At 46.1% G+C, this 25,146-nt stretch overlaps 4 protein-coding genes across 10 annotated transcripts; 3 read left to right on the top strand and 1 right to left on the bottom strand.

The window, feature by feature from the left end:
• Positions 1-4,312: 4,312 nt before the first annotated feature.
• LOC147992256 (uncharacterized) lies at positions 4,313-7,433 on the bottom strand. Its single transcript, XM_087528831.1, has 4 exons — positions 7,253-7,433; positions 5,762-5,884; positions 4,849-4,968; positions 4,313-4,748 (listed from the first exon to the last, which is right to left on the bottom strand). Exons 1-4 carry the CDS (start codon positions 7,284-7,286, stop codon positions 4,684-4,686), a joined length of 342 nt encoding a protein of 113 aa, XP_087384957.1. The 5' UTR covers positions 7,287-7,433; the 3' UTR covers positions 4,313-4,683.
• A 190-nt stretch (positions 7,434-7,623) lies between these two features.
• Positions 7,624-10,947, top strand: LOC147992255 (ER lumen protein-retaining receptor A-like). Its single transcript, XM_087528828.1, has 6 exons — positions 7,624-7,869; positions 7,975-8,240; positions 9,039-9,154; positions 10,285-10,358; positions 10,444-10,507; positions 10,592-10,947. The coding sequence occupies exons 1-6, from the start codon at positions 7,779-7,781 to the stop codon at positions 10,626-10,628; spliced, it is 648 nt and encodes a 215-aa protein (XP_087384954.1). The 5' UTR covers positions 7,624-7,778; the 3' UTR covers positions 10,629-10,947.
• Positions 10,948-13,028: 2,081 nt separating this feature from the next.
• Positions 13,029-17,476, top strand: LOC125529909 (enoyl-CoA delta isomerase 2, peroxisomal). 2 transcript variants are annotated; one of them, XM_048694332.2, is made up of 2 exons: positions 13,029-14,004; positions 14,129-14,432. In XM_048694332.2, the coding sequence occupies exon 1, from the start codon at positions 13,252-13,254 to the stop codon at positions 13,984-13,986; it is 735 nt and encodes a 244-aa protein (XP_048550289.2). In that variant the 5' UTR covers positions 13,029-13,251; the 3' UTR covers positions 13,987-14,004; positions 14,129-14,432. The 2 variants fall into 2 exon arrangements, with proteins under 2 accessions (XP_048550289.2, XP_087384942.1); XM_087528816.1 differs by lacking the exon at positions 14,129-14,432 and adding an exon at positions 17,234-17,476 and having other exon boundaries at positions 13,049-14,004.
• A 142-nt stretch (positions 17,477-17,618) lies between these two features.
• LOC125529908 (uncharacterized) lies at positions 17,619-24,865 on the top strand. 6 transcript variants are annotated; one of them, XR_007292778.2, is made up of 5 exons: positions 17,619-19,895; positions 20,544-22,466; positions 22,573-22,659; positions 23,925-24,019; positions 24,104-24,865. XR_007292778.2 is itself a non-coding variant. In XM_048694331.2 (4 exons), the coding sequence occupies exons 2-3, from the start codon at positions 20,575-20,577 to the stop codon at positions 22,655-22,657; spliced, it is 1,974 nt and encodes a 657-aa protein (XP_048550288.2). In that variant the 5' UTR covers positions 17,619-19,895; positions 20,544-20,574; the 3' UTR covers positions 22,658-22,659; positions 23,925-24,865. The 6 variants fall into 6 exon arrangements, 4 of the variants coding, with proteins under 4 accessions (XP_048550288.2, XP_048550287.2, XP_048550286.2 ...); XR_007292777.2 differs by having other exon boundaries at positions 22,573-22,701; XM_048694331.2 differs by having other exon boundaries at positions 22,576-22,659; positions 23,925-24,865.
• The last annotated feature ends 281 nt before the right edge of the window (positions 24,866-25,146 follow it).

Below are 25,146 nucleotides of genomic sequence, written 5' to 3'. Positions count from 1 at the left end.
CAACGGCCCTGATGGCTCTACTAAAGCACTCTGGCCCCGAAACATGTACTCTATTGCTGGTAGGTGCATCTCTGTCGTGACCTTCTCGGTGAGCCCTGTTCCTGTCGACCAAAATTTGGACGAGAATGGATCTCGCATCAAAGCCTGGCCCTCTGGGGTCGACTGGAATCCTTCGCCCACCACCATGAGGGCGCCTGTCATCCTGCTGGCGAGGCACATACGACCCGCTCCTCAGGGGAGGCGTGGGCACTCGACGTCGACCGTCACGATCGACTCGGTGATCATACTGCTCATGGTTCCCATACTGGTCACGCCGGTCTCCACGTCCCTCACGCCTCGGGGGCGATCTCGGGCTGTGAGCCGACTGGACTGTGTCCGCGGCAACGGATCTGCTGTGAATCCTGTTCCGCGACTGAGAAACAACGGAATTCTGGTCTCCTTCTGCCCGGAGTAACGCTCTGATCTGCAGCAAGCCTCTGCCAGCCTCCGACTGGGAAGGCTGAATCGACTCCGCTATACGGGCCGCAGCTGCTAAATTCTGAATCGGAGTTCGATATACCTGCGGGGGCGAGAAGAGCTGACGTCGACTGGATTCGGGAACCCGTTGTCGCGCACGCTCGTCGAGTGCTCGCTGGAGGTTCTCCAGTCGAGTGCGCTCGGCCAAGTTTGTCAGGCGCACGTCTTCCAAGGCGCGAGCCTCGGGGGTTTCTCCAACGATAGGAGTGTGCAGTGCATTCACGTTCCGGCGGCGAAGTTCTTCTCTCTGCAGCGACGTGAGAGGCTCGGGAAGATACTCCTCATGGGGACGCGACGGGTCGCCTCCACCCGCGCCTCCGTCGGTCCGGGGAAAACCAGGAGGACTGGGCGGTCCATCGACCATCAGAACCTCCGCCGCCGGATCGCTGCTATCGCACTCGGATGCGGTCCCTGCGGAGCCAGTCGACAGGTCGAACAGGCCGTAGAGGGATTCGTCGGGCTCGATCGCCGCGACTTGCGTGGTGGCCGACTGACGTGCCACCGCGTGTCTCACCCACCGCTGAAGTCTCGACCAACTGGAGCGCTTGCGCCAGCGGGAAACGGGGAGGGAGGACAACACAGGAGCCGACCGGTAGGGGGTCGACGGTTGTCGCAGGAGAACGCCGCGGACGCACGCGCTAAAGTGCGTTGCCCCGCGAACAGGGAGTGCGTCCACGTCGAGCGGAGCCTCCTGGAGCCAAGTAGAGTCGTCGACGATGAACGTGAGCGCACCGAGACGGATCTCGCGGCCCTCCACCAAAACTCCGCCGAAAACCATGATGATTCGGGTCGGAAAAGGTCGCAACTCCTCCAACAAACGCTGAAACACCGACCCCAAGGTGGGCGCCAACTGTCGTGGTTCCAAGTCTGACAGTAGTGTAGGGGGTAAGTATGGAGAGGCAAGATCTTAGCTATGGAGAAGTTGTAAACACGCAAGGTTTACGTGTTCAGGCCCTTCTCGGAGGAAGTAATAGCCCTACGTCTCGGAGCCCGGAGGCGGTCGACTGGATTATGCGTGTATGAATTACAGGGGTGCGAACCCTTTACACTGAGGAGGTGGGTGCCTTATATAGAGTCCGCCAGACCCCTCCGGCCCTCAGTTATGCAGGGTTTTAAGTACATTAAGGTCGGGCGTTACTGGTAACGCCCCTAATAAAGTGCTATGATGACCATAAAACCTACTTAATGACCGACCGTTAGCGTGCGGAGTGACTTTAGGTCTCCTGGCCGTCGGGTGGTTGGATCTTGGTCGAGTGGTTGCTTCTTGGTCGAGTGTCTTCGAGTCCGTCGAGTGAAACACCGCCAAGTCGATTGAAATGTGATTTTTTCTAGAGGTGTCCTTGGGTAGGTCAGTTTGGACAGGTTCATGCCCTTACCCTAGATACATAGCTTCATCAGTCGCAACACGTAAATACACGCGTCTTGTGTAAGCTGTCTGTAATAATGCATAGGCGCATGTGGTCAGTCAGCACGGAGCAAATCGGGGCTGCAAGATAAGCAAAATCACGCCTGCATCAGCGTTGGGGTAAAAATAGAAAGAAAAAAAAAACTCACACTTCACCGAGTTGCTCGGGCATTTCTGGCTCCTAGGAAGGCAGTGCACGTTCTCCCGCCAAGGCAGTTTGAAACGAGAGCAGAGGAGAGATCCACGTGGGAGAGGAGACACACTGGCACTAGTGTGCTGGGCACAAGTGCAGAGTCAGAGAAGTGAGAACAGTATCTTCGGTTTCCCGGAAGTCAACGGACCCCTTTCGAAGCGTGCGCATGACTCAAAAACAAAAGCAGCCGTGCTACTGCATCAGCGTGCTGCATGCATCGATTGATGCAGAGGCCGGGGACCAAACCTCCATTTTTTAAAAAAAAAACCGTGCTACTGCATGTCTGCATATACGAAGGCCGCCGAAGGCATGAGCACCACTCAACCTCAACCAGTGCGTAGTACTTCAGTACTTTCTCCGGTCCTTTTTATTTTGCATATAAGAATTGTCTGAAGTCAAAAAATTTGACCATATTTATATGAAAAATATCAACATCTATCATGATAAAGTTATACAACATGAAACTTTAAGTCCGGCAGCTTGCCGCCAGCTCGCGATGCCAGTTCGCCGCCATCTCGCGCCGCCCTCAATGCCCGATGCAGCGCACGCATGCGTTCGTCCAAGGAGACATCTAGTCATGGAGGTACGAGGTCTAGCGCGGCGGCTCAACATGGATTTTAGGTGGCTAGGGCGGCTGGGCAGCTCGCCGGTGGTGGTGTATCTCACCGGGGTTGGGCTCCGGCGGCGGTGCGGGATTAGACAGTGGTGGGGGTTGGTGTACTGGAGGGAGAGAGGGGAAGAAGAGAGAGCCCGACAGGTGGGGCCTTGTGCCACCTCAGCGAATTATCCACATAGGCACGCCACGTCAGCCCAACAGGTGGGTCCGACCTGTCGGTTTCGCTGTTTCCGCGGCTAAATCGGCCAGTCAGTACTCCACGGTACCGATTAGTCCCAGAGTTGGTGGTTTTTTGTGACATGGCTCAAATGTGGTACCGATCGGTTACTCTAGGCTCAAGTGTGGTGGTTTTGGATAAATAACTCTTCTAAGTATGAAGAAGGGTTACCGGCTCTGCACTTCACTTATTCCTTCCTTACGCTAATCGCTGGCAGCGATGGGCCAAGGCTAGCTAGTTAGGTAGTACTCGGACACATAGGGTTCTTCATATGCTAGATTCGATCTACGGACAAAATGACAGGCTATGTTCTAACCCCGAGCTGCATATACGGTGGTACGAGCATCCTGCGGCCTGATATTGGGCTGAACAGAAACAACGGCCACCATTGACCACGTACGTAACGTAGCCGGGAATCTGTGCACGGGAAAGTTACAGCACAGTAGCAGCAGTACCATGAAACGGTGTGCGGCACGGCATTTGGCGTGCGTGTCCCGTGCCGTGCCTTTTCGCGCGTCCCCACGGGCCTCGTTGGCCCCGACCCACATGGACATGCACAGGGCGCGCCAAGGAGCGGCGACACCGGCGGCAACAGAGCGAGCGGACAGCACTGTGCATGGAAACGCATAGCCCGAGGCGAGCCGGTGGAGAGCTCATGGCGTATTTGATCTTGTTTATTTACGTGCTTCTGCTTGCCTAGCACTCCTCCTGATCGGATCCTGCAGCTCGTGACAAAATAACCTCTGCTCCTTGTACCGACCGACCGCCGGTTAACCGCGCGCGGGCCAGTTCGAACCGGCAGTGCTTCCATCGCCGATCACATCTCAGATCCGCAATTAGCGACCCATGCTTCGCTTGCTGCAGCTATTCTAGTAAGAATCATGTAGCTGGGCTCGACCACGATTTCTTCTCAATGCAGACGATAAATGCCGCGTCTGCTTCATCATCTCATTCTCATCCTCCCAGCCTAGTTTCTTCGGCAGCTTTCCTGCCGCCGTTGCGTATGTCGTCGATCCCGTCGGTCGGTCGGTCGGTCGCTCCATACGCGCTGAATCTCGTCCTTCTAAACGCAAGGGCGAAAAACCACCTTTCAGCAATCAACTGATGAGATTTACAAGCACGGTATATTGAGTACTACAACAACATTGGTGTCTTGTCAGAGCTGCGTTGTCTTGTGGTGGGCGGATGACGTTCCGTCTTGTAAGTGTAGTGTTGTTCTGCAGTCCTTTGATCTTCGGATCCTCCTCATGTTGTTTCTTCCACTACTTTCTGATAAATCTAATTGAAGCCAGCAATTTGCTGGATCTTTAAAAAAACATATGTGCTGGAACAGTTTCATTGGACCAGTTTAAAGGGACAAATCAAGAAGCAATCAAGCACTCTGTCCCCATTATCATTGCTATAGAGCAACCCGCAAGCGCAACGCATAGGTCAAAATCACAGTGACACCACTGGTGCAGCTCTCTTCAGCAGGACAGAGGAAAGGGGTACATATAGACAGCTCAAGGACTACAACAGCCGTGCAACAGGGCCTAGCAAATAGCAATAGCCAGCAGCCTAACTGTTGATAGCCAATGACCTTCTACGACCCATTCCATCGATATGATATGAATACTACCCCGAACCAGTGACAAATGAACGATTTTACGTAACTTACACGGATCGGTCTGCTTTATATACTACTCTCCTCAAACGTGTGCACGTCCGTTTTATGTCGACGCCGAGTTTTTATTTGTTCAACCATCACGGATCAGGTTTGTCGGCTCACTCAGAACGTAATTGGGCAGCTCATACTTTGCACCTGCACCCATACAGTTCCCACAGAAATTAGTTTCGGGCGAAAAGACAGCTGAACAATAATAGCGCAGCTTGCGAAAGAGAAAACAGCAACTCAGGCTCACCTCTCTCGTCGTAACAAAGCGTGAGGTCAGGATTCGAAACGATGATTCCAGCACTGTCCACTATGGTCTGCGCAAGAGTTAAATCGGCGTCTGTAGCGGCCCTGAGTGCGTCCCAAATCTCTGCACAAACAGCGGGCAACTCGTCACCAAGGCCATACTTGCAAAACCGTCTTGCCATTGTTAAAGAATGGTGTTCAAAATTCAAAGCATCCGACAGTAACCCGTACTATCATCGGCTCAAACAACACTTTTATATCACTAGCTGCTTATTGTAAAAACGAACTGAGCAGAAGTTATCCAGATTGGCGAATAGATGACTGAACACAAATGAAATCTGACTCCCTGTAACACTAGGATTTTACTTCCATTTTATCTAGTAATTTTCTTTCATTTCATATGGCTTGAATATAAAGTACTGCTAACCTGTACCGATAAGCCCAGGGGTCATTATCAACTCTTAATAATGAAATTCTTGTTATATCTTGTTCAAGGTCCTGAACTTTTCTCTCTGAAGAATTTTACATCGGCAGATAAAATTTGATATGGCTTGAAAATCATGTACTGCTAACTAGTACCGATGAGCCAAGGGGTCATTATCAACTTTTAAGAATGCAATTCTTACTATATCTGGTTAACAGGTCCTGAACTTTTCTGCCCCGAAGAATTTTAGTTGGACAAATAAAATTTAATATGTAAGGCGCGATAATTTGAACAGTGAAATTTAAGTATATATACTGAGAACAAAGATATATCTGTAGCCAACCTGAATAGCGACAGAAGTATCAAAATAAAACCGCATAGAAATGTTACCATAACATATAGAGACCATGAGCAACGTTGCAAATCCAACCACCCTCCTGAAGTTAAAACAGGGTATTAACTTCCAACCAACTATGTATAAATGGTTAAATACCTTTCTGTCCACCATAGTGTGGAGCTGTGTCCCAGAATTCGTCCCTCATCTGTTTGAGTTGCGCTGGTGTTATTGGCTGAGTGTGCTTCCAAGGCTTAGGCTTCCTTAGATTCTTACTGCTCTCTGTATTGAAGATAACATGTTAAAAGTTAATCACTGAATAAATCCAAAGGCATCAAGAAGTTATCACGTTAAGGGAATTTGAAAATATCCCGCAAAGTCCATTTCAAAATGAAAAAAATAAATCACACAAAGGATATCATCAGTTAAGAGGCGATGATATAATTTTTCCAACACAGAAGCAGGACTCTAGTCCAGTAATTGCTGACAAAGAGCCATACGCCCATGTTTTATCACTCGCCACAATAATACCTAGCTCAACCGTATCCATAAATCAACAAACATTTTTATTAACAATATCCTACATTTTTTTTTGAACAAACAATATCTTGTAATTTTCTGAATGGCACAAGCGAAAGTACATCCTAAGTTACCTGGCCAGTAATTTGAGCAGAACTACCAGCGCACATTACTCTCTAACGAAGTGGAATCAGTGCTAAAAGTAGAAGGGCGCACTATATCAGTTGTCACTGAACAGGCAAATATTTAAAGGGGAAAAGATGTTCACTTAAAATAGTATGTAGACCAAGCATTGGCACAAATGAGTGCGTCTTTCTGAAATGCTCCACCTCATAAAGTACCAGGAGCTAGGTATAAAGTACCAGGAACTAGATACGGTGTTAGCAACTGATATAAAAAATGTGCGCTTAATCAGAACAAACTCTATTCTATCAGAGAATGAACTGTCACATTTGCTTTTGCAAGTTATCACCAAATCAGCACCATTTTTCTGTGGTCCGAGATGACAAATTTCATCTGATTTACATTCCAGACCAATGATAGGTTTATTTTCCCACTAACGAAATCCAAATGCTAGCTACCTCCATGAATTTGCACTACTGACTTCGCTGTAAGCCTGACCTCAAAGGGGAAAAAAATATATACCACGGACCAAAATTTCTCAGCACACACTGGCAAATCTTTTGACTACCTCTAATGACTACCCGATTCTTAGTAGTCGTCAGGTAACACTGACTAAACCTCGTCCCCATGAACAATCATGCCACTCTTGTGCAAAAATAAATGCTAACAAAATTCCGGCAATGAATTCTCGGCTTCTTGGTCGGCGCTCTGAATCGATAGCTTAAACTGTCCATTTTTCGTTCGAATACTCTATCAACTAGCTAATTTAATTGGGTAGCAGTACCACAATTGAGGCTCTCATTATGCAAGTAAGTAAAAGCCGAGGAAGCAGATCAAACAGAAGGATTTAACCTCAGTGCTCTAGATGCAGCCCCATGATATGGTACGATCGTAGCACAATTCAGCCTTGATCAATGTGTAGCTAACCAGGCAAGGCGATAAGAAGAGAAGCACGACCGAAGACGAAGCGAGATAAGATAACGCCGAGCGAGGAAGAGAAGATGGTACCATCAACTTTGAGTGTGGATCCAGCGCAGCCCATGGCCGCCGCCGATCAGGCGACGATCGAATCTTCAAGGCGGGAGCAAGCGGAGGCTCCGCCCCTGGGACCGGGAAAGGAGATAGAGCACGGTGGATTGCAGCGGAAGCGAGACGCCGAGGATCAGCGGCAGAGTGACGAGAGTCAAGGCGACAAGTCAGGGAGAAAAACCAAGAAAAAAAGAGAGAGGTGTCCTGCCACGTGGCCTCCCCCAACAGCCCACGTGGCCGTTCGGCCCGCGTCCACTCGCCCGCCGCCAGGTGTGCAGCGCCAGCACCCGACACCCCCTCGAGCCTGACCCACCGCACTGACGGCCACTGCCACCCGGGCCCCACCTCCCGGGCGCAGACACAGAGCACGCCGCACCTCCCCCCTTCCCGTCCCTTCCATCGCCACGCCTCGCGTCCTCTCCGCCACTCCCCCGCCGCATCTGGAGCGACCTCCCACCGAATAAACCCCCAAAACCTAGCCGCCGTCGCCGGCGCCGCCGCAGCCATGAACGCCTTCAGGTTCCTCGGGGACATGACCCACCTCTTCTCGGTCATCGTCCTCCTCCTCAAGATCTACGCCAACAAGTCATGCTCAGGTACCAAATATCCCGTCGCCCTCTAGGGTTCCGGCCGCCCCCGCCCCCCTTTTCTCCCCCTCGCCCGTCGCTCACGCTCATGGATCTGGCTGCGCCGCGCCGCAGGGGTGTCGAGGAAGACGCAGGAGCTGTACCTGGCGGTGTTCGTGGCGCGCTACCTCGACCTCTTCACCGACTACATCTCGCTCTACAACTCCGTCATGAAGATCGTCTTCATCACCACCTCCGCCGCCATCGTCTGGTACATGCGCCGCCACCCGCAGGTGCGCCGCACCTACGACCGGGACCAGGACACCTTCCGCCACGTCTTCCTCGTCGCCGCGGCCTTCGCGCTCGCGCTCATCTTCAACGAGCGCTTCACCCTCCGCGAGGTGATGTGGCCTCATTGAGCCCGGCCTTGCATTCTCTTCCTTGTCTTTCCGAATTGATGACGTTGCGAGATCTGAGATGAGTTCGTTACTTTTGCTGAATCTGTGTGCTATGCAGAAATATATGTTTGTTTTGGTGTAGTAGCTAGTAGATTGTTTAGGGTCACAATTGGTGTGTGGGAGATCGGCTGCTAGTCCTGTGAGACAGTGTCATTTAACAGATTCAGCTGAGTATGGCCGGTGGAGCCACATTGCCAAACCCATTTTGCAGTTTGATCTTTCGCAAAATACGGGGGAGATTGTTTTTATGCAGTGATGACCATGCTTGACTTTGATATATGACTAATTCCAGAATAATCATATGAGCATTCAATCTATTTACACAACAAGTCGGTGGTACACTAGAAAGCTCCAGTATTAAGCTGAAGCCTGAAGGTGCCACAATTCTAGAGAACTTACATGTTGAATAAAAGGTGAAGAATATACATGTGTATATGCTGCGGTTGGAACTTCTAAGCTTTAGCGATTCTTTACAGTGTCCTCCACAGTGTGCATATAGTCAGCAATTCTTCTTATTTCGGTAAATTCCATTTGACTCATCTCTCTGTATGTTCGCTTGTGTGCTACAGCTTATCTTATTTAGCAAGTGGCAACCTTTTCTGGGGAACATGTCCATGTTGTTCCTGTTTTTGCTGTGATTTTCGGTACTTAGTGACCCATAGTACATTAGTGAAATGTGACCAATTATAGCAATCATTATTATGGTGACTGAACTTCTCATAAAATATTGTCACTGTACAGATATGCTGGGCATTTTCGATTTACCTGGAGGCAGTGGCGATTCTACCTCAGTTAGTTCTACTCCAGAGAAGCAGAAATGTGGATAACTTGACTGGACAATATGTTCTCTTTCTCGGGTATGAGTTTACGCCAAATAGGCTTATCTTTTACTAATGAAGCAAGTTTTCATCTCATGATTCATATAAGTTCTGTTGTACTTTATATGTTCATAAGATATTATGTATGGTCTAAAAGCATCAATTGTTGTTTAGCTGTTTGAATCGATATTCAGATTATGTGCAATCAAGTATTGAATTGTTCGAGAAATATAACCCTGTTTGGCTGTTTGAATTGATAGACAGATTATGTGCAATCAAGTATTGGATTGTTCTAGAAATATAACCCTGAATGTTTATGGGATATTTAATTTAAATTGTTCAAGTTGGACGCCAATTATTTTAAACTATTGATCGCATTGGAGGTAAATAGAGCACACCTGAATTGGTGCATCCATGCTTAGTTTTTTGGGGTGCATTTGGTTAGACCTAGGTCAATCTTGAACTGAAACTTCCAGGTTTAATTAGTTGTAGCCATGTTGGTTACGTTACGCTTAGCATATACTCCCTCTACTCCAAAATACAAGGTTTATTAATTTTCTGAAAAGTCAAACTTCTATATGTTTGACCAAGTGTATAGAGAAAAGTATCAATATCTACAATACCAATTACCAATCATTATCATTAAGATTCATCATGAAATATATTTTCACATTTTATTTATTTGTTATTGTAGATATGTATATATTTATTTTAATATAAAGTTGGTCAAAGATAGAAAAGTTTGATTTTTGGAAAAAACTAGTACTCCCTCTCTCCCAGTTTACAGGGCGTGCGCGTACCCCTAGGTCGTCAATTTGACCAACCTAATACAAGTCATATATTACAAAAAATATACCAATATAAACTTTAGATGTTCTATTTTCAAACGCTATAATTTTTGTGTTATATAGTTCATATTAGGATGATAAAATTGACAACCTAGATATACGCGCAGGACTTATAAACTGAATCGGAGGAAGTACACCTTATATTTTGGAATGGAGTGAGTACATAGTATATTGTAGTTAGACTTGAATTAGACCTGTAAATTTGTGCAGAAATGAGTTTTGATCTTGAAATAATCAATCTTATTGAAACTTGTGTCCCTGCATCTCCAGTTGTTTTCGTCGTTTTCGTCTGTTTCTACTAAAACAATACTTGTTTTGCAGGGCCTACCGTGCATTCTACATTCTAAACTGGATCTACCGTTATTTCACAGAGGGTCACCAAAGCAGATGGATCCGTGAGTCCAAATCTTTTTTTGCACTCATGTTTCATGCTTCACATTTTATCATAATTACCATTCCCTAATTCTCTTTTTCCTTCAGCTTGGATTGCTGGTTTGGTCCAAACTGGTCTATACGCAGATTTCTTCTACTACTATTTCTTAAGGTAAACTGCATAGTGTTCTTTCACGACACATTTCTCATGCACACGCTCCTCGGCTTCTGACCAGTTTTGTGCTGGCCATTGCAGTTGGAAGAACAACGTGAAGCTTGAGCTGCCTGCCTGAGCATGCTTTGTCCATGCGAGAAAAAGCACACATTGCATTGCATGGGCCAGAAGTGTTATCGAAATTGAGTTGATGATATTGGCTTGAAGAGACTCGGTGGTTCTGTAGTGGATTATCTTGGCAAAAAGCTATATTACGTATGAGAGGCTAACAGTACAATAGTAGACTAGTTCCATTTTGTACCTGGAATGGAGAATCAGCGAATCCCAATTCATTTGGCCTGTTGTTTGCCCGCTCGCTCTATTTCACCTGCTGTAAACAAACAAACGATGTGATCTCCAGTGCTCTTGCCCGCGCTATGTGAACCGTTGTGACTATATGTGTTTTTGTCGTGGCTGCGTTGTGTCAGAAAGCTTTGTGCTTCGCCGAGTACCAAGTTTACAATGGTCAGGAATGTTTCGTTTTTCCTTTTCTGTTGTGTTGACGATTTGTGCAGGCTAATGCATTATGTTGTCGAAGCCATTTGATCTGCATTGGTTGGTGATGTGATTTTATTTCTTTGAAAACGAGGCAAAAGACTTGCCATTTTCATTGATTAAGGCGAAGAGTATTGCCTGGTTAATTGATGAATAACCGGGCTAAAACCGATACATCCTGGCCCATATGACATGGGCACCATTGGCCAACCTGGCTACTGACATGGCACACAGAGCTGTAAAGATGACAAACACCCGCTGAGGAGTTGCAAGCACCATTGTCATCACCGGTTGCCTTGAACGGATGATCCGACTTAACCATAGAGCTCCATCATCGAAGCCAACTCGCAAATAGCTACAAAAACCATGGCGGTACATGCCAACAAATGACCACACGCGCAAGCAACCGACACATGTGAGGACGCCCGTCCATCGATCTGTTTGCTGCACTTTGTGATGCGGCTTTTGGTGGCTGCGGTGGAGGTGGTCGCGGACTCGCGGTGGTGCTGTGGTGGTGGACGTCGGCTACGGCCAGGGGGTGGTGCATGTCTGGTCACGCGGTGGATTGTGGGATTCCATGGCGAGAGTGAGGTAGTCCTCGGCAGGTGGTGGTTACTCGGCGGCGGTCGGTGGCTGCAGGTGGTCATCTCCGGGAGAAATCCTTGCTCCGGTCTTCTTCGGAGCCGGTGACGACGGCGCGCGCGGGTGCGGGGATCTTTCTTGAAGCGTTGTCGTGGAGGTGTGCTCCTCTTCCCCATGGCTTTGGCTCCAGAAGGAAACCTCAGATCCGTTGGATCGGGCGATGGAGGCGTCCTCGCGTATTTCTCCTCCTAGGGGGCATCGTCTCGAAGCCGGCCTACGACTGGGTGACCGGTGGATGGCGGCATCTTTGCCGTGGATGGGCGGTATCTTTGCCGCGTGGTTTGCTAAGGCGGGGCGCTGGTTTGTGTTTGGAAACATTATGGCATGAAGAGAAGCTTGGGTCGCGGCGTGGGCTTCGGTAGTCGGTTTTTCTCGGCGTGCCCGAGGTGCTCTTTCGTGGTTGCTTGGTTGTTTTGAAGTCAGAGCTGTGTTCGATAGTCCAGGTAATGACAAGGGCAGACACTCAGTAGTCGTTTGCGGAAGACACGTTTGGCGCAAGTCTTGCATATTGTTGAAACTCAGGGCTTCTTTGATTCAAAGGAATTTTATAGGATTTTCTGAAGGATTGAAATCCTTAGGATTTTTTCCTATGTTGGTCCTTTGATTCATAGGATTGGATCCCATAGAAATTTTTTCTATGGAATCTTCTGTACTGCATTTCATAGGAAATTTAACATCCACTCAAACCTCTTTTTACAATTCTTTTGTTTTTCCCGTGGCATCAAACAATCATTGCTAATTCTATAGGATTCAAATGGGCATGCCACTTCAACCCTACACTTTTCTTATTTCTATGTTTTCAAAATCCTACGAATCAAAGAGGCCCTCAGCATGTGAAAACAAAGATGAATGAATAGTAATCAATCTGATTGCCCTTTCATTAGATGATCAATGTATCTATATAGATGGCAACTGACGTGACCGATCACGAGAGGTGCCTGTTCAGGGAAGGAGAAAAACCGACGCGACGGTTGCCAAGCAGGCAACTGCCTGCGGTAAGACAAAGGGAGATTCCCCCATAGTTAACACATGTTAATTAACTCTCCCTTCAAAAAAAACACATGTTAATTAACTCTAACACATATTTCTCGTGCGGTGATGCGAAATTGGCCGATCAGGTCGTTGTACAGAACGAAATCGACCGGTACCCGAAGCTGGATCCGGACGACGGTGAGGTTGGTTTATGGTTGTGTAACTATTTAGTGCGGGCCGGACATCATCGGTGATGCATATGCAAATTGAATAATCCTTTCTTCCACATCATCAGTGCCTACTGCTCTTCTCCCCCGCGCCCCGTCAGACACACCAACCATGCATATGCGGGCACCATCCAACCTGCTAAAATTCAGCGACACTTCTGAGAGATTTCAGTAAAATAAAACCGCGGTGAATTTCCTCCGCCGAGGGCAAAACAACACGGCAGCGCCCGTCGGGTCCTCCGCTGCCCGACGAGGCGCGAGTGTTAAATCCGCACGCAACCCCCGCGCCCCGTCAGACACACCAACCACCACCTCCTCCGAGGCACGAAGTCCACCACGCCCCCGCCCCGCAGCCGGCCGGCGACGATGTGCACCCTGGAGCGGCGCGGCCGGGTCTTCGTCCTCACCCTGACGGGCGAGGACCAGCACCGGCTGGGCCACCCGCTCATCGCCGCCATCCGCTCCGCGCTGGCCGAGGTCCTGGCCGCGGCCCAGGCCCAGCCGCAGGGCCCGGGGGCGGCCCTGGTGACGGTCGCCGAGGGCCGCTTCTTCTCCAACGGGCTCGACATCGGGTGGGCGGGCACCTCCCGCGCGCGGCTCGGGGAGCTCGTCGACGCGCTCCGCCCCGTCGCCGCCGACCTGCTGGCCCTCCCCATGCCCACCGTCGCCGCCGTCACGGGCCACGCCTCCGCCGCCGGCTTCCTCCTCGCGCTCTGCCACGACTACCGCGTCATGCGCGCCGACCGCGGCGTGCTCTACATGAGCGAGGTCGACATCGGCCTCCCCCTCCCGCCCTACTTCGTGCACGTGCTCCGCGCCAAGATCTCCCAGGCGCAGGCCCTGCGGGACGTGGTGCTGCGCGGGAAGAAGCTCCGGGCGCCCGAGGCCAGGGAGATGGGCGTCGTCGACGTCGTCTGCCCCGGCGCCCCCGAGACCGCCGCCGAGGCCCTCAAGCTCGCCGAGCAGCTCGCCGCCAGGAAGTGGGACGGCGCCGTGTACGCGTCGATTAGGATGTCCATGTTCCCCGATGCGTGCAGGGCCGTCGGGATCGCCGTGGAGAGCGACGAGGAGAAGAGCAGGCACTTCGCCTCCAGGCTCTGATCAGGACACAGATTGGAGGTCAGTCCCCCTCTGCAACTATGTATCCCCAGTCTCTGTCTAGGTGTTTGCTGAACTTACTGAATAATGGAAATTGCTGTTGTCGTTACGGTACAATTTGGTGACAAAACTGCTGGTTTGGCAGATTGCGCTATTGGGCTGAAGCCAAATTATATTCCTATGCTTTGGATGATAGATGCCGTAAGAATCTGCCTAGTTTGAGCAGTACTTGTAGTACTCCAGAGTAGCTTCGATCTGATTGAGGTCATCACAAGATGCAGCTAGAGGGCTCACTCGAATTGTCCTCACCATTTTGTTTTGTTTGTATAATTCTAGTTAGAGATGAAGCCTCTTCAGATGTGGGTACCCAAGCTATTAGATGTGCTAAACTAACACTCTGTACAGCCTTGTGAAATCTGAATACGAGTGCATGAAGATTTATCTGTCAATTTTAGGGCTATAGTCCACTATGCTGTCCTCTTGCACTAGTTTGTTCTGCTCAGGCAAATCCATGTTTTGGGCTGTTCCAGGGCTCCTTATTAGAACTTTTCCATGTCTAGTTGACCATTGCTTCTACTTTGGGTTTATCGAAACGATGTTCGTGAATAAAGGTCGTGGTGGAGAAAAACTGGATGGATGAAAAACCTGGTGGAGGGACATGGTGGGAGGTGGAAACTGATGATAAAAGAACCTTACATGTGTTTTAACTTTTAAGTAGTATATATAGAGATAAATAAAAGTCAATAAGCACACGGTTCATCTAGTAACATGAGATGCTACCGCTGTGGTGGTTATTCTCATCAGTGGTCTTGGGCTCAAGCAGGATGCTGCCTTAGAGGACTGACCAACTCACACCTGCAGCCTTTCTTCGACCAACTCACACCCTCTGCCCTCCTTCGACCAACTCCTACCCATAACCCTCCTTCGATCAATTGGTCTAGGTGAGACGCATACCAAGGAAGAAGTCAGCAGATCAAGCTTGACCTTGTCTGTTGTCGGCGCGTAGTCGAGCCCACACCAACAAAATCACCAATGGTGTCGGGAGCGTACATGTGGGCCTCGTCAATGTTGAATCCAGAAAAGGAAGGTCAACACAATTGGGAAGATTGAGGTAATGCTTCAAACTCATCAGTTTTAGAGGCTGTTCCACAGCTGCAGCCGGAAGCCCCTAAATAGCAGCTCCCGGCTTCGAAGCCGGAAGCCGGAAGCTGGCAGGAATCCCAACCAAACAACCCCTAAGCTGAAGCGAGGCACTTATCCATTTTAAGCTGAAGAGGGGCTTGTTGAAGAGAGGCACTTATCCGTTTTAAGCTGAAGGGAGGCTTGTTGGTAGATTTTTTTTTCCCAATGTCACTCATTCCGAAGGTATTGTATTGTGATATTCCCAAGTTGTTTTTTTTTTGCTCAAAGCTCTGATACTTCGGTGAGGGGGATGCAAAACCGAACACAAGACAAGAAAATAATATGATGCATTGTTCGCAAGCTTCACTACATGTGCCACTCGTTGCATGTCATCCTAGGCATATGTAGAGAGAAAAAAAATGTGTTATACATCAGACAAGTAGGTATGTCTTTACTTCTTTTGAACTGGGAATGTCTTTACTTGTTGGACAAAAATTATCAATAGTAGCTATTTGTTAATCTTCGTTGTCCTAGTACAGTCTATCATGAGAAGTAGGTTTGATGGATAGATAGGTTGATAGGTACCATAAAGTGAGTTGGACAATACAAAATGCTACAAGAAGTTAAGATGCACCGTGGTTACTTTAAAGATGTAAAAAGTACTCCCTCCTTCCCAAAATGAAGGATGTCTAACACCTCACAGCTTGTGCTATAGTTTCTCACTAAACAATCACATCGTGCACTTGACTTCATTTATCTGAACAAGTCCTCTCAACAATGCCATGCACTCCACTACAAAAGATAGACTACTCCGGTAGAGGAGGCCATACATAGTCTGAAAGAAAATACAGCTTCAAGTTCAGATTAAAAATATTGTTTGATCAAAAGAGAAATTATCAAAATTGTGACACCTATAGTAATGCCCCACATCGGTGACCAGCTAAGAATGTTCATCCCTTATTTTTAGACAGAAAAACATCACACCCAACTTTAAAATGATAAAACTCCAAATGATTTGACCATATACTAGGAAACATAGAGAATAATATTGCAAAAAACCATGAACAAGTACAAGCAAACAACAAATAAAAAGACACACACAACTTCAAAGTGATGAGATGCTCAGCCACCAAAGGAATTTGGTGACAAAACTGCTGGTTTGGCAGATTGCCCTATTGGGCTGAAGCCAAATTATAAGTCGTACCAATATTCCCATGCTTTGGATGATAGATGCCGTAAGAATCTGCTTAGTTTGAGCAGTACTTATAGTAGTCCAGAGTAGATTCGATCTGATTGAGGTCATCACAGGATGCAGCCAGAGGGCTCACTCGAATTGTCCTCACCATTTTGTTTTGTTTGTATAATTCCAGTTAGAGATGAAGCGGCACCATCTGTCAGCAAGGCGTGAGTACCCGAGCTATTAGCTGTGCTAAACTAACACTGTACAGCCTTGTGAAATCTGAATACGAGCGTATGAAGATTTATCTGTCAATTTTAGGGCTATAGTCCACTATGCTGTCCTCTTGCACTAGTTTGTTCTGCTCAGGCAAATCCATGTTTTGGGCTGTTCCAGGGCTTCTTATTAGAACTTTTCCATGTCTAGTTGACCATTGCTTCTACTCTGGGTTTTTATTGAAACGACGTTCGTGAATAATAATGATGAAAACTAAGATAGCAGAATATTTATCTAGATTGCATGCGCCGTTGGTCTTTCCAATTTCTGTATGAACCAGTCTGTTTATGCTGTGGCTTCATGCTTATTATTAATGATGACACATCTGATCTGGGACCAAACCTTCACAAAAATGGGCTATTATTCTTTTTTTTTCTTTTCTCTATTGAAATGTGGCTTACATTGCTAAATAGATAAAGCGGTTTAAATCTAATAAGATTGGGACTCCATTGTGTATGATATTTTCTGTACAATCATTTATGTACAATCACGAACCATGTCGGAACACAAGGTGTTGTTGCTGCTCCAAGTTGCTATTGTATGCCCATCCACTGTGTGTCGGCCCTGCTACGTGACATTAATTGAACAATTAGAACTTCCTTCTTCTCTGGTGATTTATAATTCTTTCAGACAGTCTTCAAGCTCCTGAACCAACCTGCCTTTTTTTTCCTGCAGAGTGTCTATGTAACCTGAAATCTCTCTTGGTATTCTGCGCCTGTACATTGATCAGCCATCGGTGCTCTGTATGAAGCAAGCAGTACATACTTCTGCAGACGTTGTATCTCCTTGCTTTGGGAGCATGAAATAAACAGAACGCTTGTGTACGACTGTTGGACATATTGTTTTGTTGTTGCTGCAGTGAGATTCTCGTTTACAGAATTGACATATGACACCTGAATGCATTCCGTTCGTTCGACATTTGCCTCTTGAAACCATAAGAGCATGTTTGGGTAGAAGGATATGGATTCAAAACTAGGTTTAGCTTAAGTGACCGACCACATCCAAATATTCCTAAGGCCCTATCCAAACTGAAATGTCATAATCTCAAAAGATGTTAATAAGCACACGGTTCGTCTAGCAAAGATGAGATGGTCCACTGGTGGCTATTCTCAATGGCGATCTTGGTCTCAAAGTAATCAGCCACCTTCATGCACACACCAAGGAAGGAGTCACCGGATGAAGCTCGTCGTGGTCATTGTCAGCGGGCGGCCTAGCACTAGGATGAACGATGGAGGAGTGAGCTGTACTCGTCGACGCCGAATCGGAAAATGAAAGATAGTCACTATTGGGCACTAGTATGTATGCACGTTTTAACATTATGGGGTGATTTTTGGTAGGAAAAAACATAGATTTGCTGATTAATTCGAAGAAAAAATATTCTTGATTTATAGATGCCGAAATAAATTATATTATAAAGAAAGTCGGAATTAATATATGCAATCCCCACAATTTGTTAACAAAGAATCCCGCAAAAAATGTTAATAAAGAAAAGAATTAAAAAATGTAACTTAATTTCACTTTATGTTTCTCCCTTGAAACCACTTTTTTAGGCTCAACTCGTTGCCAATCTCAAGCTACAACATGTCTGGCCCAAGAGGAATTAGTTTGGCCCACATCTCTTGAGAAGTATCTGGCGGTTCATTCTAGAACATTGATGGATGCAACAACCATGCACTGTTCACTACGAATCCCGCTACTTTCAGCCGTTGGATTTAGGACATAAATGGTTAGGATTGATGGTCAGCTCCTATTCAAAACTCGTAAACTATATAGTAGTATAGATATCGAAGGAATGCTTTAAACTCATCGGTTTTGAGACGAGGAGGAACTCTCTCAAGGAAGGCAGCTAGGTTGAATTGATTTCCCAATGTCGCTCATCCCTAAGGCGCATTCACTCAGGATGTGATCCTTCAGTGAGGGTGGACGCAAAATCCAACACAAGACGAGAAGATGCAATGTTGCATCGTTTGCTAGCTTCACTACACGGGCGACTCAATGCATGATATCCTTCAAATTTCGAGCATATGTAGAGAGAGAAAATGCATCATATGTCAGACAAGTAGGTATGGCTTTACTCACCCAGCAATTTTTTTCTGCAGTGGATATTTATTCATCTTAATTGTCCTGGTACAGCTTCGGTGGGTAGAAAGATTTGTAGGCACCATAAAGTGGGTGGAGAGATGGGAGGTCAGGTCAGGTCCTCTCTACAGCTTGGCATCCCCAGTCTCCAATGTGTCTGTCTGCCTAGGTGTTTGTTGAACTTAGTACTGAACAAGGGGAAATTGTTGTTCTCGTTGTAGTACAATTTGATGGGAAGACATTGCAGTTTAGTTTCTGCTGGTTTGGCAGATTGTGCTACTCCGTTGAAGCCAATTATAAATATCAATAAGTTCCCATGGTTTCAAGCATACCCTAAGATTCTACTTAGTTTGAGCTGCAGTTGAAGTACTTGAGAGTTGAGACTAGCTTGAATCTGATTATGGTTATCACTAGCCAAGCTTAGCTGATGTTGATAATCCATCCGATTCAAATGTATCAGCACTACATACGACAACCATGGTCTGCCAGGTCAACACAAGATACAGCCAGTGAACTCTAGGATTGTTTTTTTTTGTTTGTTTTGATAATTCTTATTAGAGATGAAGGCAACCTTACATCAGAAATCTGCTTTGGCACATGGGAACGCGCGCTCCTGCCATTGGAAAAAGTATTTCAAAGTGTAAAAAAATTTGGTGCATACATCTTGACATTATATGTATGCACGTCAAATTTCGGAGAAAACCGATATTTTTTGTGGCTTGTGTAAAAAGACAAAAAAATGTCTTTTGAAAAGTACTTTTTAACACCGGATTTTGTCTTTTTCATAAGCGACCCATAACTTGTCTGTTTTTCGCAAAACGACTTTGTGAGCATGTACAATACCGAGATGTATAATGCGCCAAATTTTTGTTTGAATTTTTTTGACATTTCAAAATAGGTTTAAAACACATTTTAAAAACTATGTCCTTCTCCCTCTGTGAGCACACTTGGCTTCACAACATCACTGAAGCTGCTCCCCATTCCACCAACTCCACCACGAGTCAGCCGCCGCCTCCTCTTCTCATCTGAGCGATTGAGCCGCCGCCGGCGCCCGGCGCCACCGCATTTCTCCCCCACCAGGCAGCCCCTCCGTCCTCGCCTTCTCACCGGCCGCCGACCGTCGCGCCGTCGCTAGTCTCGCCACATCGCCAAGCAACTCAGCAGCGACCGTCGGTCCATCCCGGCATCTCGGCGCTCGGCGGCGCGCGTCTTCTCCACTTTGCCACAACGTCTTCCACTGAGCACTCAAGTCAACGTAGTAAGCCCCCATCTCCCATTCTTTGTCTGATTTTTTTTGTTTCATTCTTCGTTTGCTACTATTCTGTATGACTATATGTACATGGTAAGTTGGATCTTGGGTGCACTGTTCTTTAGTATATTTGCTACTGATTTTATTCGATGCAACTGCAAGTATAGAAGAATTTTGCGTTGTTATGCTGTCAAAAAATTTCTTTAAAATATGCATGCTGTCAATGTGTTCTGAAAGTGCATTTTCTGTGCATGGTACATGATTCGGTTAAAACCAAAAACTGAACCGAAAAATCGGTTAACCGGAATTTCAGTTAGCTGAATTTTAGTGTCAAATTCGGTTTCCACTTTTCCGAACCGAATTCACAAAAAAAAAAAAAAAACGAACAACGCCCAGAGGCCTGGAGAGAAGATGTAATGGTTAGCCAGTTTGTCATATTTATTTCTTCGGCATTGTTTCTCTTTCCATTCCATACACCGCATATATGTTTGGTCTTTGCTGTATATTTAGCCAGCAGGAAGTGGTGTCATAAACAAAACATTGGATACTTCCTTGTTGAACATGCCTAGTTAAAGCTAAAAAGGAAGTATATTATTTAATCAGGTGTTTTGCTATTTTCAAAATTTCACACTGAATCATCCAACTTATACTCATCAGGTGGTCCGAGGCACAAGGAATCTAGCATGCGATGGAGCATTTGGTCGAATTATACAGCGGGTGGGAAATCCAACTTCTTGTACTGCTCAGCTTCACATTGCAGTCGTTCCTCTTCTTTGCTGGCAGACTGCGGCGCCGAAGCAGCAACAGCTTTCTCAGGCTCTGCCTCTGGGCAGTTTATTTGGGGGCAGACCTGGTAGCAGTGTATGCACTGGGCTATCTCTCTAAGCGCCAGGATGTCACCATTGAAACGAACATACTTACAAGAACCCAACCACTAGCTTTCTTTTGGGCACCATTCCTCCTCATCCATCTTGGTGGGCAGGATACCATCACTGCTTTCGCCATGGAGGACAACAACTTGTGGTTGAGGCATCTGTTGAATCTGGTGATGCAAGTTGCCCTAGCTTTATATGTTTTTTGGAAGTCCATTGGTAAACACAGTGCAGACCTTCTGCTTGCGGGTAGCTTTGTGTTTGTTACTGGAATTATCAAGTATGGAGAAAGAACATGGTCTCTCAAGTGTGGCAGCCTTCAAAGTCTCGAGAGCTCAGATGCACTGCGTTACAAAATGGAACTGCCTGAAGGAATCGCTGGTGATGTTGGCGTTGTTCGTGCTGCTCTGGATTCCATGCCATTTGTCCTTGATGTCATGGCCGAACGCAACTTGCTTGATCTCGGCCGAGAATATATGAACAAAATAGATGACCCTGAGCAAATGATACGGATGGTGAGGCTTCAGCTTGGCATGATATACGACGATCTCTACACTAAGTCTCTTGTGCTCAGAACACGGAGTGGAGTTATACTTAGATGCATCTCTCAGGCCTCGGTAATAGTTGCCTTTGTGCTCTTCCATGCAAGTAGCAGAGACAATTATAGCAAAGCTGACATTGCCATCACCTATTCACTATTTGTGGGTTGTTTTTTCTTTGAAGTCAGTTCAACGTTTGTTTCCATGTTGTCACCTTGGACATGGGCATGGTTGAAGGTTAGAAGGTGTGATGCACTCGCCAGTTTGTGGGTTTTCTTTTGCTCTGACATCGGATATCCAAGGACGATGAAGCAGCAGCGGTGGCCAAATTTGATTGGACAGTACAACTTGCATAGCTGGTTGACTGACAGCGGCCCGAAGCAAAGCATAATAATGGTTGTGTTCAGAAAGTTGTTTGTGGATTTGTTGGGTGTCAAAAAGAAGAAAATATTTTGGATGAGCAAGCTATTAGACACCGGTTACGTGGATGTGGGTAGCAAGATTGTGGAGTGTGTTGCAGAAGAGATTAGTCTCTTGACATTTGATTCCGATATTGATAAACCCAATGAATGGCCAAAAATTGGTTCCTTGTTGAAAGAGGCATCAGAACTTTTTGCTAATGATTTTGGTATGGCAATTATCTGGATGCATGCAGTTACTGAGTTGCTTTTGAAAAAATGTGAATCTTCCCATTCAGATATAGAGTTTCATGGTACAAGTGAATTTGGTTTGATGATTTTGGTATGTCGGAAGCTATCCAAGTACGTAATGTACCTTTTCATTCACCACCCTTCCATGCTGCCGCTCTCTATCAGCCCAGCACCTACCCTGGCTCAGGCTCACGAAGTATATGATGATTTCACCAAGGATAGTGTTGAGTTGGAGGTAAGCAAGGAAACAGTGGAGGAGGTAGCATGCATGTGGACGCGGCTACTTGTTTACGCTGCTGGCAAGTCCAAGGCGGCGCCGCATGTTGCGCTGCTGAGCAGAGGAGGAGAGCTCATCACATTCGCATGGCTAATCATGGCCCACTGCGGGTTTGGGGATACTCGCGTTAGAAGACTTCAACTTACCAATATTGATGCCCACATAGTGAGAGAATTAGATTTTACACCGCGACACCTCTTCAATCTTCCCATGGAAGATCAGATATCGGACTCTGCTAATCGGTAAGTGCGTTTGACCACTTTAATTTTTTATTCCTTAAACTAGCTAGATCAGAAAAGATTGCTCCATGGATCTTTATTTTTTTTGTTTCGTTTTTATTTTGAAAAGCAGGTCAAAATTGGATGATGAGAACGCGAATGGGATGACGACTAAGTCAGATCGCTTCGTGGTTGGTAGCCGTAGCTTTCCATGAGGGTCCGTCCATATGTGGTTTTCTTATGTGCTTGTTTATTCTCAGTAAGGTTCATCTTGCTTGGTCGTGCTATTTTCTGCTTATTGTGTCTGTTTATGTAATTTTAAATTGTGGAGTTCATTCAGCGGACTTTTGTGCTATTCGCTGAATTATGATGTCACATTGTGGAATTTGCGAGATTATAAGGAATTAGAAAAAATGCACCTCACATTGTGGAATTTTATTAGAAAACAAATACACTTATATAAATGAACGACTGGAGTATAAGTACCAATTAATTCCCATGATTTGGATTGTAAGATTCCATCTAGTTTGAGCTACAATTATCAGACTTTATACTAGCTTGAATTAGATCGTGGGCCAGTACTACATAGGACAGCCTTGGTATAAGAGGTCAACACAATACATCTAGTGGGTTCACTCTAATGTCCTTAGGATTTTTTGTGTTTGAATAATTCTAGTTTGAGATAAAGGCTGCACAACATGTCCTCTCCATGTGCGAGCAAGGCATGGATACCCAAGATATTAGCTGTGCTAAACTAACACTCTGTACAACCTTGTGAAATCTGAATATACGAGTGCATGAAGATTTATCTGTCAGTTTTATCTTATGGCTATGGTCCACTTTGTTGTCCTCTTGCAGTTGATTGTTCTGCACAGACAAATCCATGTTTTGGGATGTTCCAGGGCTCCTTGTTAGAATATTTCCATGTCTAGTTCATCATTTCTTCCATTTTGGGTTTAACGAAATGGCGTTCCTTAATAGTGATGATGAGAACTACGACAAGATTGCGCTACCGAGATTCGTTGGTCACTCCAAGTTGTGTATGAACTTGTTTGTTTATGATAACTTAAATAGATAATGGTGTGGGTATAGGCATATGACTTCATACCTATCATTAACGATGACACATTTTCTCTCATGTCATTGCGGTGTTTGGCCATTAGTCCTTCAGAAAAAAATGGGCTATTATTCTATTTGTTTCTTTTCACTATTGACATGTGGCTTACATTACTAAATAGATTAAGAGGTTTAAGTGTAATAAGGATGAGGACTCCATTGTGTATGATGTTTTCTTATTATCATTTATCTGCACTCACAAACCATGTTAGAACACAAGGTGTCGTTGTTGATCCCAGTTGCTATTTTATGTTCATCTGTTGTGACTTGACGACATGAAGTGAAGAATGAAAACCCCCACCTCTGGTTATTTATAATCTTGCAGTCTCTCTTTAATCTTTTGAACGACCTGCCTTTTTCCTGCAGAGTTTCTATGGAGCTCTCCTGGTATTCTGCATTTGTTGCTCGATCAGTCAATGATGCTCTTCATGAAGCACACACTATATACTTATGCAAACATTGTATTTTTCTTGCTTTGGAAGTGTGAATTTTTTTTAGAATGCTTGTGTGTGATTGTTGGACTGATTGTTTTGTTGTTGTTGCAGTGGATTCTCATTTAGAAAGTTGACGTGTATGACGTGCTTGGATGCATTTTGTTCTTTCCATATTGTCCTATTGGAAGCATAAGAGCATGTTTGGGTTGGAGGAGATATAGATTCAAATCCAGGTTTCGCTTATGCGACCTACCTCATCCAACTACTAAGAGCAAATTCTGTACCAATTTTCCATATTTGCGGTCTTGCGGAGAATGGATGGCTAGATAAGATGGCCCGGGGGCACCTGCTCTAAAACATGTTTCCGAATAAAAAGAGCCCACTTAGTTTCAGCTGCAGTTGTAGTACTTGATACTAGCTTGAATCTGATTGAGGTCGTCACTGGCCAAGTGTAGATGATGTTGATAGTCTATTCCGATTTCAATGTACCAACACTACATACTACAACTGGTGGTGTGTATGGGTCGATAAGGATGCCCATATGTTCCCCCGATGCGTGCAGGGCCGTTGGGATTGCCGCGGAGAGCGATGAGGAGAAGAGCAGGCACTTCGCTTCAAGGCTCTGATCAGGACACAGATTGGAGGTCAGTCTCCCTCTAGAGCTTTGCATTCCTAGTCTCTGATGTGTCCCTCCGAACAGGTGTTTAATTAACACTTGCTGAATAAGGGGAATTGTTGTTCTCCTTACAGTACAATTTGGTGACAAAACGTTGCAGTATGGTTCCTGCTGGATTGTCAGATTGTGCTAACATTCCCATAGTACTTTGGATGATATTGCTAAGAATATGCTTCGTTTGAGCTCCACCTGTAGTACTGGGAGTAGCTTCAATCTGATTTGTCAGGTCATTCTCTGCAGCCCCAGTCTCTGATGTGTTTGTCTCCCTAGATGTTTGCTGAACTTACTGACTAATGGAAATTGTTCTTCTCGTTACATTACGATTTGATATCAAACAATTACACTTTTTTCCTGCTGGTTTGTTAGACTGTGCTACTAATTGCGCTCAAGCGAATTATAAGTACCAACATTCCTATACTTCGAGTCCACTTAGTTTGAGCTGCAGCTGAAGTACTTCAGGCTAGCTTGGATCTGATGG

Source organism: Triticum urartu, chromosome 1A (assembly GCF_056163025.1).
Source record: "Triticum urartu cultivar PI428250 chromosome 1A, HENAU_Tu73, whole genome shotgun sequence".
NCBI classification, from domain to species: domain Eukaryota; kingdom Viridiplantae; phylum Streptophyta; class Magnoliopsida; order Poales; family Poaceae; genus Triticum; species Triticum urartu.
Note: the sequence above shows the minus strand (reverse complement) of the source record. Positions and strands in the feature narration are given on the sequence as shown.

Bases quoted from the DNA above. Each gene is read 5' to 3' on its own strand.
- LOC147992256 (XM_087528831.1), bottom strand. From the start codon at position 7,286: ATGGGCTGCGCTGGATCCACACTCAAAGTTGATG. The intron at 4,969-5,761 runs GTATTTAACCAT...CTGTTTGTGCAG, and splicing joins ACACTATGGTGGACAGAAAG to AGATTTGGGACGCACTCAGG. The intron at 4,749-4,848 runs GTGAGCCTGAGT...GTATGGGTGCAG, and splicing joins GCTTTGTTACGACGAGAGAG to GTGCAAAGTATGAGCTGCCC.
- LOC147992255 (XM_087528828.1), top strand. From the start codon at position 7,779: ATGAACGCCTTCAGGTTCCTCGGGGACATGACCCACCTCTTCTCGGTC. The intron at 7,870-7,974 runs GTACCAAATATC...GCCGCGCCGCAG, and splicing joins CGCCAACAAGTCATGCTCAG to GGGTGTCGAGGAAGACGCAG. The intron at 8,241-9,038 runs GTGATGTGGCCT...GTCACTGTACAG, and splicing joins AGCGCTTCACCCTCCGCGAG to ATATGCTGGGCATTTTCGAT.
- LOC125529909 (XM_087528816.1), top strand. From the start codon at position 13,252: ATGTGCACCCTGGAGCGGCGCGGCCGGGTCTTCGTCCTCACCCTGACG.
- LOC125529908 (XM_048694329.2), top strand. From the start codon at position 20,575: ATGGAGCATTTGGTCGAATTATACAGCGGGTGGGAAATCCAACTTCTT. The intron at 22,467-22,572 runs GTAAGTGCGTTT...TATTTTGAAAAG, and splicing joins ATATCGGACTCTGCTAATCG to CAGGTCAAAATTGGATGATG.